The following is a 14,756-nucleotide window of genomic DNA, read 5'->3' as shown; positions in this document are numbered from 1 at the left end:
ACATACATTTGACATTCACTTTTATCATCAATGTGTTATACCCATAAACTTGTCCCTGATTATTCTTCAGGTACATTTAATCAGTTCTCTATACCACTGTGAGGATATGAAGACCCATGCGGGGCACTGTGTAACAGTTTAACACACCACACAGACCACAGAAAAACCAGCATTTGTCATCTATCTTGGCGTGACAGACAGGCCATTTTTAGAGTGGCACTGGCAGAGCTGCCAGCTGGGAACTGATGACGTTTGATGTTCCAGTGATTCCTCTCACCACATGGCCTTTGAGTGCTTCATTGTGTGTGCACTTGAATATGTGCTTTCATGTAAGTGCCTAGGTACCCAAGTTGATTTTTCCACCTGTTTGTCAGTGTGGTGCTTTCTGTTTCTCTGTTTATCCATCGTAGGTCAGTCTGATATGATGCATAGCTGATGGAAGGATGGAAATGCTTTGCATCAGTGGATTATTTATGAGTATTCCTCTGGCCCAGAGTTCTTCCATGGTGCCAGTGGGAGAGATTTACTGTGTCTGCAGTAGTCTGGGTGCTCATTGCATTATTAGAAAACCAGATTCAGTCCAGAAGGACAGTGGGGGAATACAGAGGGAGGAAAGATCGTGAAAATGTGAGGAAGAAAGAAGGAGCAGCAAATATAAATGGACAAATACAGATTAAATTATTGGAAAATATCGTAAAATGAACTGGATGAGTAACAGATAAGAGACTTAATTGGATATTAAATCACTTGAGCATAGCCATAATATGAGAACAGTGGAGAAAGAAAGAGGAGAAAAGAGAAAAAATAAAATACAATGAGGGTGGAAATGTTATGCTGTACCTTTTGTTTTATTCAGAGCAATATTCCCTAGTGCAATAACTCCTGCCATGTTCATATGGAGCAGAACTTTGGTCGTTTATTACATAAGGTCTGGTAGATCTGGGAGGTCTGAAAGGAGATCAGCAGCATACTAAGTAGTAATGGTAGAGAGTGCAGCCTACAACTCTATTGATTCACGTCTCAAACAAAAGACTATTACATTTCAGGAGACTTTTAGAGTCATTTCAGTTTGTCAATGTTAGAGGTATTCCATTTACTGTATATAAAATAACATCTATTACAGACTAGCATGCCATTGTATTGCATGACTGCTGTTTCAGTTTAAACATATGCATCGGACATGTGCAAGCATTAAATCCCCTGAATACTTAGCTTCACATCTTAAGTATTTCTCTAAAAAAATAAATATCCCAGACCTAATAATCTGCAATCAATCAATAAAACATTTTAATTTTTATTTAACACTCCTAAACTCAGCTAATCTGCTTTACCAGGACCTGTTATTCGTTGTGTGGCTGTTAAATTGTGATTGGTGCACAGACTTACTTGGCATCTTCTTTTTCTAAGTCCCGCCTCTTTCAAACCAGTGGGATGTGTGTTATGAACTGTTGAATTACCCAAACACAGAAGCTGATTGATTATCCCACTTCTACTAGGAGGGATTCAGTATTGTTTTATTTCAGAGGTAAACATTGTTTAAGTTATCCTACTTACACAAGAAATATATTGTCAACAAATAAATAGTGTTTATTAGAGAATAAAATTATTTGTAGTATATTAAACACGTTAGTCCCACCTTTAACTGACTTCAATTACATATTGACAATACTTTTGTATTTTTTACTTGAATGCAGGACTATTTTGTATTTTTATTGTGCGGTGGTACTAGTTTGCCTTGAGTAAAAGATCTGGGTTCTTTTTCTACCACTGCCAGAACCAATAGGTTGAAAATAAGGCATGTTGAGTTTGGCTGAGTCGGTCTTTGTCTTTTTCTCTTCTGAGACTAAGCTGATATCCTTGCTTACCTGACATCAATTAACACTGTAAACTGACAAAAAACAATGTGCCCTCACGAACAAGGGGACACCAAAAAGTGTATTACAGAAAAGAACAGGAAAGCAAAATACACTTTTAGAATTAAGAAGAAAAGAAAAGGGTTCTCTGTACATTTTATATCTTCCACTTAGATTGAATTAAGGAACGTAGTAAGTAGGTTGGTCAGTTGTTTATTACTCTGGAAGCAGTTTTGTTTTAAATTACTTAGAAGCTCATCCGCTTGGAGTGTGGTATGTAGTCATGGCACATGGCCAGAGTTTTGTTGTGTAAGTATTTCCTATGAAGTGTCCTAATCTAGTTCCTCTACCATGTCTAAATATGGTGTCTGAGTAAACAAGTCATCTGTCTTTCTCGTAAACAAACCTTTTCAATCTTGTGTAAAATTCCACTGAACTTTCTATACCAACGTTAGTGTTGGGAAACAGTAAAGTGTTCCACAGATACTGGTGCTATTTTTATCTAACCCTTGTCAGTGTTTTGCCTGCATTTAATTTGATGTGTAGCGCCTTTATATGAGATTGACCCCAGTGCTGAGACCCCGCCCATCTTACGTCCCATTCTTAAGGTCCTGATTGGAGAGGTACAGTTGTCCAATCCAGCTGAAGTCATTTGGACTGCCAAATTATATTTCCTCAACCAAGTTATCAGTCAGCACGGCTGTGATTTGACGTGGGCAGTGCACCACTGTGTCTGTTGTTCTGTCTGTATTAGATAAGTGGTAATCCTCTGTATAGACTGAACTTTAATATTAAAATGAAATGGCCTCTCGGGAGATCTGTTCAATCTCCATTTTGTCGCAGTGTATAAGTTCCAGGTCCAGGGTGAGGCATTAAACCATGTCTCTGTGACATGACTTTAAAGCAATGATAAATGCTCCATAAACATACACTGTGCAGTGCAATGATTATCATTCGGGGCAGTAAGGCAATAAGTACAACAATTTCTCACATTCTGTTAGGTATACACATATATATTTGCCTTTACATTTTCTCTCAGGAGATTGAAACAATACATTTAACTGTATTAATAAGTATGACAATGGTGAAAGATTTCCTGTCTTTTTGTGAACATCCAGATTTACGATGGGACAGTATCGCATGTACTTTTCTATCTGTCAGACAGTTTTACAAGTGCAGCGCAACGACCCTGCCCAACAACATGGACTCCAAAACCACAGAAAATCCTGATCTGACGGAGAAGATGGCCAGCAAAGAATTCAAGTGGGAGCAGAAATACAGAAACTGCTGAAAGACAGGCAAAATCAGTTTGATGATCAGATATCTGTGCATATCCACACACTAGAGATCAAGAAGATCATAACACATTGTAAGGCAGAGTATGACCAAATGACTGCATTCTGGATGAAGGAGAATGATAAGATGCCCAAGCCTGTATGAAGGAAATTGCAGTGCTGAAATGTTCCTTCCACAATACAGTGAGTGAACTGAATGCAGAGTGGGAAAGCAAGTGGTCTCATTAGGAGAAGGTCCTTGCCAAGTAAAAAACTCTGCAGGAGGACTTAGAGAGAAAGATGTGCCAGCTCACCCTTGAAAAATATCATTTGACCAACACAGTAAGGGACAAAAAGAAGGCTCTGTGTGGAGAGTATGTGCAAGCTGAGCCAGAAGGAAATGACCATCAAGCAGAGTGAAACAGAGTTGACAACAAAATATAAAGCTCTGAAAGATAGGCTCAGAATGGAGACAGCAGCGAAGCAGGAGAAAGAAATCCAATAAATAGAAGATGAGTGGCATCAAAAGGCAAGCTGAACAGAGGAGGGGGTCATGCTCCTGACTCAACAAAATGCTGAACTCTAGGTGCGTCACATCAGCTGAACATTTTTATTTGAATACTAAGCTTTTGGATTCTGACATTTGGTTTCAGATTTAACTTTTGGACATAGCAACTGAATTGTATGTTGCTGCTGAGAGACGGAGGAGAGGGAGAAGAAAGAAAAGAAGAGGAAGGAGAGAAAAGAAAGAAAAGGAGAAGGAGTCCTGGGTTTCAAAACATTTCACAAGACACAACAACATTTCAGGAAAGAAATTTCATTCGTAACCTGAAATATGTTGTTTTGTGAAATATTGCTGTGTTTTGACCCTTTGACCCTTTTGACCCTAACCAAACTGTTAAATGAATTCACCTACTCAGTTTGAAATGAAAGATAGTGTCCTACAGGTAAATAGTGTGTATATACTGTATGTGTACTGAATAAATATATGGCCTTAAAAAGAAAATTGATATAAAAGAGACAAAAAAGTGATAGGAAAAGTTGATGGGAGGAGAAAAGAAGTGTGAGAGAAAACAAGAAACATGGACAGCAGGCTGTTTGACAAAGATTTAGTCTGACTCATGCCACACCTGATTTTTACCTCTGTGAACAAATATGTAAGCACTGATGTGTAAGATTTTATTGTGAGGAAAGGGGTAAAGTTAAGGTTTATGCATGGTGTGCAGATTGCAGTGAGTGTTCAAGAGTGCCTTTTCATAGGAAGATTGCCTGCACACTGACAAAAAAGTAGAGGAGGCTCTTAAGATGCAAAAGTATACATATATTTCATGTACCAAGTAGAGGAGGAACATCAGTAGTTAAAGGAATAAAGGAGCCATCTTAGTTGCCAGTGTGAAGAGGCACTTCAAAAAAATTCAAAAATGAATTTTTCAAAGTTGTAAAACATCATTTAGCTAATTAATTATTCAAGTCCAGTGCTGACTGAGCGAAGTGATGACTGTACCCTACACTGCAGCCCTGGCTGCTGCTGAGCCAGGATTAATCTCATGGCACAGTATCTCACGGAATGCTTCATATGAATCATTTAAACTGAAATCATGAAACCTATGTGCATCAACTTGGCCACATTATTACAGCCAAAGGACAAATTTTGAATGGGATGAGAGAAGCTGCGCAGGTGGGATGAAAACAGCTCTGTGGTTGCAGTCTCATGATGCCAGATGCCTCAAGGAGAGAACAACACAACATTATTTTCACATGAACACAGCAGTTATATAAGCAGCTGTTGTTCAACAGCATGACAATACTGATTAACACCATGTGGTAATTACAAAGACACACTTTTAATGTGTGATTTTAGCATGTGATTGGATGCACAACTATATCAAGTGAACTGCTGTAATATGATTGGTTGATGTTGATGTATCTAATGTGTCTCATCACCAGCTTCACAAAAAATAAAATGACATTCACACAAATGTGTGCAGTCAAACTGTGAATGTCTTCATTTCCAGCTTCACTACTTACTGACACTGAATATTTTATTCTCCCTTTTAATTGTATACTGGAGAATAATGTATGAATCACGCTGCTGAGTTGTTCTAATCATAGAATTAAACTGGAATCTAACAGCAGCCATGTAGATTGACACAGACTGGTATTAGGCTGGCATGCAGAGCAGCTACAACCTTTCTGGGTGCCTTCAACACAGCAATAAGTACGCAAAGTTCAACTACACCTCCTCTGACTGTGGGTCAGCACAGCTCTGTCATCACTGCCTTAAGTTTACATGAAGATTAGGATCATGTTCCAAATCGGACACCAAAACCCCCCAATACCCTCACACCCACACAACATATACAACATGGATAACATATACCTGCCACACACACTCACACAAAGCTTTAAATGCAGCAGACTTACTTCATTGTGTTAAATTTTCAAATAAAAAAATACCTTTTTGTCTGATACTGGAGGTTCTTCAGACCCATGTGTCAATAATATATTAAAGTGCCATTATCAGCCACTTAATTCTGCTAATGACAGAGTTGGAGGCTTTGTTGACAGACTCAAGAGGTTGTGACTTTATTTAATTGCTTGTCAGTTTTCTTCCAGCGTAATATTTCTTCATTGAGCTTTGCCAGTGCTAATTAAAGGAAAAGCTGATATAAAGGAAGATACGCAGACAGTCCCTAAAGTGTGTGATTGAACTGATAAAACATAGGTGATAGGTGTGATTGCTCTGAGCTGATTAGAAGAAAACTAAATGAGTGGCTGCATTTAAACTCTTTACTAGAGGCATAATATTGTAGCTCTTTATTAAAAGTCATTAAGCCTTGAGAAAATAACTGGGTTTTAAATGGGTTGCAACCAACATTGAAAAAGGTCAAACATGATGTGTTATCATAAGCATTTTAAGTGCTATTTTTATTGTTGTCTGGTCAAATGACAATGTGCCTTTGCTCTGCTGTCCTGCACCTCTTCCTGCTTCAGACCCCTACCCCTCCCTTTCAAAAAAGAGGGGGTGTGGTGTCTGAAAGTAATCGATTCAAGGACATGTCTAGAGTCATGGTGGTGGCTACAGGCTACTGCAGTGTGCCATTTTATGAATGAACATACATACGTGCAGGTCTGCAGTCACATGCTGTACATGTGCTGTATAATAATAACACCTTATACTGTAATACTAGAGAGTTTTGCTACTGTCTGAGGGATAAGATTTTGGAATAAGACCTATGATTACACTGTTATGCAACAGATTGTATTCAGTGTTCATATTACAAGTGGGGAGAAATTGAATAAAGGTCATGGTGATAGTGAGAATAATGTCCTATAATAAGAGTATTCGGCTTTCATCACAAACCATTTTTATTAACCATTGTTTAACAAAAGACAGGTTAAATGGGAATCTAAACAAAAATAAATGTATGTTTCAGCTGTACATGCAAACATGGGTAACATTTACTGAAAAAAAGGTAGACAGCACGCAGAACAGATTAACACAGTCAGTTGACTACAGATGTCACAACAAAAAAAGGGATGCATAGGATTAACAATTGACAATTGATTGAGAGCAAACAAAGAAAAAACATCAGTGCCATACAGAAGCTTCCCTCAGTGAGAGAAGAGCAGTAAAATATGACAAAGAAAGTTAAACATACGGTTAGTAGCTAGTCACATGAGAATCCTTCATATACATAGAGACTTTCAAACCTGCCCCTTTCCTTAATCTCACTCAAAGTGCATTAGACCCGCTTTCATTCAGGCTTTTCAGTATCAGCTACAATCATAAGTCGCACACCACATGTTGTCATATGTCAAAATGCATTTGATGTTGCTTACCTTGCACAGATGTGTCCCTCATCATTCTCCAAACATTTTCATCTGTCTGCAAACACATTTTCTTTACAAGCACTTGCCACCTTCCCCCTTTGTTTTATTTTTTCTCAATAAACACTTGCTTTAATAAGGCGATGTACACTTCCAGTTGTGTACAAGGTTTCCAATGTATTCATTTCATTTAGATACACTGCTCACATTTTGGTACAAGGGAGAAATCCACAATATATTATCTTAATATAAAACATTGTCTTCTTGAGACAAAACATCACAATAAGTGGTACTTCCAATTCTATCATCAGCCTTATTTTAAAAGACTTTGAAGAAATAAGTGTGCTTTTGAGTTTGGGCAAATATCTTAAAACCCATCTTCACAGGATCATCAGAAAACAAACTTTAACCCATCACATCTCTCAATTCTGCTTTCAAAATGATTCAAAATACACATAACATAGAACAGTATAGGAAGACATTCAATATGAAACATTAACACATTTACATACATATTTATATATCAGTGAGTTCTGATGCTAAATGTTATGTGTACATTGAGATGAAAATCTAAGCAGACCAGAAGCCCTTCATTTCCTTAATGCTAGCGATGCACCAATAACAACAGCAGAGTGGGAGAGCTTAAACTGAGTACTGGTATTTTATCATTTCCACACTCGCTGATTCTTACATCATAGATTGTAATTTATGGGAAAATGCAGAAAACATCATATTCATATTTGTGTCAAGCAATCACAGACTATATTGTTAATTTAACATAGCAAATATGATCAAGGCAGCCAAATGTTTAATCTAAAAGTCAAAATCTCTTCTGGCAGTGCTTAATTGGTATTGATGCATCTCTCTATGCATCTGTATTCTCAGTCTGGATAATTAATGCTTTCTGGTATTGCACTGCATGGATGCTTGAAGTTTACATAGATCAGAGCAGACAATATGCACATACCCACTGATTAAACAATATAACACGTGTTAAACTCTGCCATGGCCAGACTTTTTACATCCACAGAATATTTCAATAAACAGATGAAAAAATGCAGCTCTGTACATGATGAAGCTAAACTACTAGTGGTGGCAAATGTCACATCAGTGCTAGCCATCTCATATTTCGGCAAATCTATTCTAACAGCACAAAAATGTAACATTGCCGTCCCAACACAAAATATGTCAGATTTAGAGACAAACATTTCTAACAGCTTCCCAGTGGAACTGCTCCAAAAACTAAGTGATTACAGGAATAGTCTTTATCCACATCCCAACCTGATGGCCTCATTAAATGGAGAGCCTCCCTCTGAGGCCATGATGATGTAAACAAAGGCCAAAGTGATGTTCAGATTACAGTCAGGCTGAGCCCTGGAATTAAAAGTGCCTAGTCTGCTGTACCTCTTCTTGATACTCAACTTTCTACACACCCAAAAACATTGATGATATTATAACACTGGAAAAAGCATGACCAAGAACTGCATTTAAATAAATTGACATTTCTACGACGTGCAATGCTGTTTATCTTGAAGACTGAATACATGATTACAAATGATGAGGAGCAGATTTGGAAAACCACTCGCTACTGAATTGATTAAAAAAGGCATGGATGTAACGTTAGCGGTTGGCTGGTTGTATAACACCAGAAAAGGCTTTTGGTATGAAAATAATGCGTCAAATAACAGTTTGCCATTTTAGGCTGGATAATACTGTAGCTTAATTGGCGAGTCAGGTGGTTCAAATCATTTTGGTCATGTGGGGTGTAAGGAGCAGCACTATTTTTGCACAGTGTTGGACTGAGGTTGATATCATATACTCTTTTCAGTGGCAGAAGCTGGTTGAACACAGTCAAAGGTGTAATTGCTACTTTTCTACAGACAATGCGTGTTCAGTGGAAAACTGAGTTACACACTGCAATCAAGAACACAAATGAAAAAAGGTTTTGAATTTGCATATGTACAATAATTATTTTTCTGTTTAAATGTATCTGTTAAAAAATACTCTCAAAACATGATGCCCTGAAGAAGAAAAGGTCCACAAGTAATCTGAGGTAAATGTAACCTTGCAAACAACCAGTAAATGTAATTTACACAACTGCACTCAAGGACTTCAATCCAGAAAACAAAACAACTTTTTATCACAGTGAAGTATGAGGGTGCGGAAGCCCATTCTGTATAAATATAGCCTCTATGATTCAGTGAAATATGCATAATCCAGTTACAATGTGGGGGGAATTTCTGAATCATTGTCTTTGGACTTGATACTACCTAGGCCTCCTTGTGGAAGTTTGTTTCATACATAACATTATTTTTCAAATTTGGCAAATATATACCATGAGTGATGACTGGGTGTAAATATAAAAGGCATGTTGATGACAAAGTATGTTGTCCCTGCATTGGAAGCCCACAAGTATAAGGACACTGACTAATCCTCTGTGCCCACAAGTCTTATTTGTAAATTTAATGAAGTTAACCAAGTAATTTATATTTGAGCCAGATGAAGAACATATTGTACAACATTCAATGCACAACCTCCCACATGGCTTGTAAGGGATTTCTCAATAGCATGATTGTGGAAAATCATACATGAATAATTACACTTCTTTTTAAATTATCATTATTATTATTTCTCTCAACTCTGTAAGACATTTTGTGTAAGGTATTATCTCTATGTTTCCCCCAGCCTGCAGGAGACCACAAGAGGAGTATGCTACTTGATTCACTTGACAATCAGCAAAGAGGAAATGCTTTCTGCTTCTCATAGAACCCACAGTTTTTGCATACATGCAAAACAAACTGATAATTTTAACATCACCATGCCACCAAAATACATTTTCACCCTCTCTTGAATGGAAGAGTGATGCCCGACGTGGGCATTGCCGGGCACGTTTTCCTCTGCACGTGTTTCAACATTACATAACATGGACATGCCCTCCCAAAGGGCGCCATGCTGCACTGAGCCCTGACATCAAGGCAAATTATCTAACAGCATCCCTTGCCGAGCATCTACCAAACGCTTATAGACTCTAATCTGTTACCACAAGGGGGCAAATATTCGAAATAATGTAGGGAATAATTTACTGTGTCACAGCATGTGTGTAGCTGACTGGTAGAAATAAAATACCCATTAACAGGCTATAGTCATAATTAAGGTACCCGGGGATCAATTTACGCACAAATTACGCACGCAGTGTGCCACTGCAGACGGCAAAGCTCAGATAAAGTGAATCCATCCATTCTCCCATTCTCGTGGTGGGGACATCTTGAACCTGTGACGCCGCACTTTGTAGTTGTTCCCGTTATTATTGTCCCAGAACTCTTCCCCGTCCACACAGTATTTAATGGCAAACTGCAGTGTACCTCCGTTCTCGAGGTATGTAGGCATGACGATCTTGAAAGAAAACCTGTCGGTGTCACCGTTGCTTGACTCAGGAACATAGCATGCCAAACTGTCCATGAATGTTATCCAGTTGTTTAGAGAATACCGTAAAAAGACGCTCTTTTCGAAAGCCAGATTCAAAACGCGCACAAACCCGGAGAGGCTGAAATCGTCTGTCTCAACGCTCTCCAACATGACTTTCACCTCCCTCACTTTCTGCTCAAAGCCGGGTAGTGTGCCCGGGTTGGTGAACAGCAGCTCCACGAACACAGACTGTGTAGGAGCCCGGGGGAATTTCGTGGCCAGGTTATTACGGGGTAGTTTGGCCAATATGCGCTCCGGCACCTCTGGCTCATCTGTATCATCAAAATGTTTCACCGAGATGAGCTCTAACCCTAGGGAGTCGGCAAATCGGACTTTTTTCTGACTAGATGGACTTCTGCTGCGGGAGATCTCTAACTTTGCTCTCTCTGTGGGTGTGGGGAGCGACTTGCACCTCCGACGCAGGCTTGGACTCTGTGGAGGTTTCAGTAAGAGCTCTCTCCCCCGTGGTCTTTCGTCCACCACGGGGCTCTCAATGGGCTCACAAGTGCCGTTCTTCAAGTCAAAATCTTCCCCATCATCAAGCCGCGGGTTTGCTGCTGCCAGGCTTCCGAAAAGTCCAGCTATGCAGCTGTAATTCCTCGGCAGGCAATTCTTTGGGGGCAGCATGACCACGGCAGGAGGCTCAGACTCCACTTCCATATAACGCAACAGTCCCTGCACTGCAGAACCGGAGTGGTCGTGATGGGGTAGACCGGCGAGTCAAGAGATGAAGCAGTCAGGTGTCAATGTCCCACTCTCGGATAGGTGCTGCTGCTGCGTCATGAGTTGACAATGTGCAGCTCTTGACCAATAAACCAAGCCGTTGTGGTGCGTAGTTAGTTCCTGAAGATCAGTCACTTAAAACGTTTGTATGAGAGAAACTTCAAGCAGTCTGCTTATTGTAAAAATTAGAATAAAAAAGGGCGCACCACCGAGCAGCATCCGTTGCTCTCCTCCACTTTAATGTGGATGCACCTTGTGCGGCAGATTTTGACGTCTTCCGGCTACGTGCAGAAGTGAACGTTGCGAAATGGTTTCCTCTATCACAAGTGATAACTTCCCGTTTGTTTTTGTTTTTTGTTTTTTTTAACGTGTGACATTATTATAATGACTGTAACAGCCCCTAGAAAAGGAATGGTAGGCTATATGAGCTGACCTCTTGAATAATCCCATATGACTGACATTTTAGGCAATTTTTGCAAGACATGCTCATTTATACGGAGTTTTATTCGTTGTATTGTATTACTGGGGACACCGTGTAGCCTAAGTTACGTAACAGAGATGTAATAAATCAGCTGTGGCAGACTGGGCTGCAGCAGCGGTGCCTCCACCCGCCTCCCTCGCTTACGTCACGTCCCCATGCAGCCTCTAAGGGTTGCCATGACGACGGCGTTGCAGCTTGTCTATGAAGGCATTCACCGCTCCCAGCTACTCTTCTATTGGAGAAACTGTCGATCAAGAAGAAGAAAAACACACACTCTCCTCGACAGATAGCTGCTGTTTGGTGTAAATTGTGTTTTCTGATATTGGAATTGTAACACAAACTTAAACAACATGCAACAGGGATTCAGCTTGCTTCCCTTTGGTGAGTGAAGGGCGGTGAAGTAGGTCATGTCAAACTTATTTTCAAGTGTCTAACTTGGCGTTTAAATTGAATCAACTTGTCCGCAGCTAGACTTAAAGAACTCAACATTTCAACTTTTTTGTAGATCTATCCGTGAAGTAACTCACTACGCATGAGCTCACTATACAATGGCGACTTTGGAAGAATTGGATCACACAGCTGTGAATGGATCAGACAAAGGGTTTCCAGAACAGGAGGACACAGATGGGGAGCAGCCTTACAAGACACCGGAGAGGGCACATGTGGATGCCCTTCTGGATATTAGTGAGGAGGACTTCTTGAAAGAGCTGGAGCCACATGAGTATCACTGTTACTCTGGCTGGGAAGAAGCTGTAAGTGAAGTAGTATCTGCTTACTGCCTGCCTTTATTTGATTTAGTTAGTTGTGGGTTTTGTGCTAGTTCCACATATTGACCTAGGTGTTTTCTCTGTCACAGTTTGGGGTTGGTTACAAAATGATATAGTCATATTCAAATAGAGAAGAACACAAATTAAAATGACTACATGCTTTAATTTCTGATCAAGTTAGCAGTATTTTTTATTTCTTTGCTTTCATTTTGATTTAAATAGCTAATTCCCTCTATGTGTGTCACTTTAAATATATCAAAATTATTGAACATTAAATCTGGTTTTGCAACAGGTCCGTGGTTGGGAGAGAGTTGCTCCACTGAGCTGTATACTTCTGCCTCAGAAGAAAGACTGGAAACCAAAGAATAAGGAGCCTGACAACCCAACCCCCTCTGCTGCTGACCCGACAATCCGTAATGTAGACAGCTCAGGCAGCAGTGCTGAGCCCCGATGTGACCCGCGTCTTGGCCCTCATAACAGCTTTAAGAAATTCATGCCATCAAGTCAGCAGATGGGAACCTGTACTCCCACTGCTGCAGCAGCTCTGCAGCCAGATGCACCAGAACGGCCGGTCCTCAGTGCCATGCAGAAAAAAATGTCGCATTTCTTACTTGACGAAAAGATAGAGGAGGAAGGGGCGCTCAGGGAGACTCCTTTACAGCCTCACTATCTGTCTTTAAAATACCCTGCATCAGATATCAGGCCCACTAAGCCTCAGAAACACAACCATCGGCCCAATAATACAGTGGTTCCCATTAAAAACTTCACATTTTTACCTCCAATCATAGCAACACACCTGAATCCACAGAGGGTCAGTGGCCAGCTCTGCAGTGGCAAGAAGGCCCCTGAGGGAGAAACCTTAGAGGAGAACTGTTACATGTTTGATAAGAAGAGTGGCACAAGAGGATCAAGAGTGGACTCTAACCCAGAGCTGCCCAATTACACTGCAAGCCTGACCTCCAAGCACCGGACATGTCAGCATAACCACTACTTCTTGTCTGCTGGAAGTGTTTCTATCCCTAAGAGGTATCAAGTGCCTGTGTCTTCAAAACCTGACACAGTGCACCACAATAGCTACTCAGTGGGCAGGAGTCTCACACAGGCCCTTCATTCTAGCACTGCAGCAGGTGCACAGGCCCATATACAACCAAATTGCTTGTTTTCTTAAGGAGGACTGATGTGACTCTTGCTCCTGTGCATGCTGTTAATCTGTGTTAGGGCTGTGAAATAAATGTTTAAAATGACTGATGATGATTTTCAATAATGCAATTAGTTTAAACTCTGTTTTAACTTGGTAAAAACAACCAATTTATCCTAATTTGTATCACGTATGCCTCAGTCCCACTGCATCATGCAATTTTTCCATCATAATAGTTAAGTTAAGTATGACACCACATTAAACATAATAGTCAAGGGAAGAGAACAGTGAAATGTTAAGATCTACACTTCATTAGGGTCTGTTTTGCTCTGACTAATTCCCACAAGTGCTTTCTAAGCTGTTCTGGTTACCTAGCAACAGTGCAGCTACCTCATAAGAATCATGGCGGTGTGCCTGCCTCGTACTTTCTTCTTCAACCACAAGCAACAGCTCTGTGAGAAATTCAGTATTACACTGTAGCTTGTGACTACGTGATTATATAGACTGCTGCCAAACCACAGTATGTGCTGTCAAGTTTAAGGGTATATAAAAAAAAGTCTGTTTTTATCAGTAAGTGCTTTCTGGCTGTTGTGGATAAGGTCTGTGAATTATGCACAAAAGGGTTATGTTGCAAAACTCTATTGTTTGTCATGTTGGTGTTCAAAGGTCAGCCAATTAGTGGAATATTATTTAAAACTGGGATGACCTTGTTACTTTGCTGTATCATACCTACCTACCTACCTCTCTGAGTTATTTATATGCTGTTGAGTTAAAAAAAAAAGAAAAAAAAAGAAAAGCTGCTTAGTGGCAGTTTTGTTTTGTCTTACCTGAATGTGCATGTAAAATAAAAAGGTTGATGATTTGTCAAGAGCTGCTATATTTAGCACAGGCCAAGATTCAACATGTCAATTCTTAGTAAGATGTCACTGCATTGAAGTGAAAAGATGAAAGACACAATATTATACAGTTTTATATTGTTCTATATTAAGTGTCCAACAAGTTCTCAGTTTCTATATGCAGCACAAGGCGAATAAAATGCAGACTTGTCACTTATACCTTCATCAGTGTGCAATGCATTTTCTTCCCTGAGTTAAAATCGATCTGATATAATTAGGTGTGCAAACTCTTGTGTTGTATTTTTTCTGTGACAAAGTAACAAAGAACACCATGTATTGTTCCAACAGTTTATTAAGAACATCTGTTGTAGCTTCAACAATTAATCAA

The 14,756-nt window shown here is 39.7% G+C and overlaps 1 protein-coding gene across 1 annotated transcript; it reads right to left on the bottom strand.

Moving 5' to 3' along the window:
- Positions 1-9,958: 9,958 nt before the first annotated feature.
- Positions 9,959-11,372, bottom strand: LOC128358343 (protein phosphatase 1 regulatory subunit 3E). Its single transcript, XM_053318588.1, has one exon. It carries the CDS (start codon positions 11,081-11,083, stop codon positions 10,175-10,177), a length of 909 nt encoding a protein of 302 aa, XP_053174563.1. The 5' UTR covers positions 11,084-11,372; the 3' UTR covers positions 9,959-10,174.
- Positions 11,373-14,756: the final 3,384 nt, after the last annotated feature.

Source organism: Scomber japonicus, chromosome 1, assembly GCF_027409825.1.
Source record: "Scomber japonicus isolate fScoJap1 chromosome 1, fScoJap1.pri, whole genome shotgun sequence".
NCBI lineage: Eukaryota > Metazoa > Chordata > Actinopteri > Scombriformes > Scombridae > Scomber > Scomber japonicus.
This window is presented reverse-complemented; position numbering and strand designations above follow the sequence as displayed.

Bases quoted from the DNA above. Each gene is read 5' to 3' on its own strand.
- LOC128358343 (XM_053318588.1), bottom strand. From the start codon at position 11,083: ATGGAAGTGGAGTCTGAGCCTCCTGCCGTGGTCATGCTGCCCCCAAAG.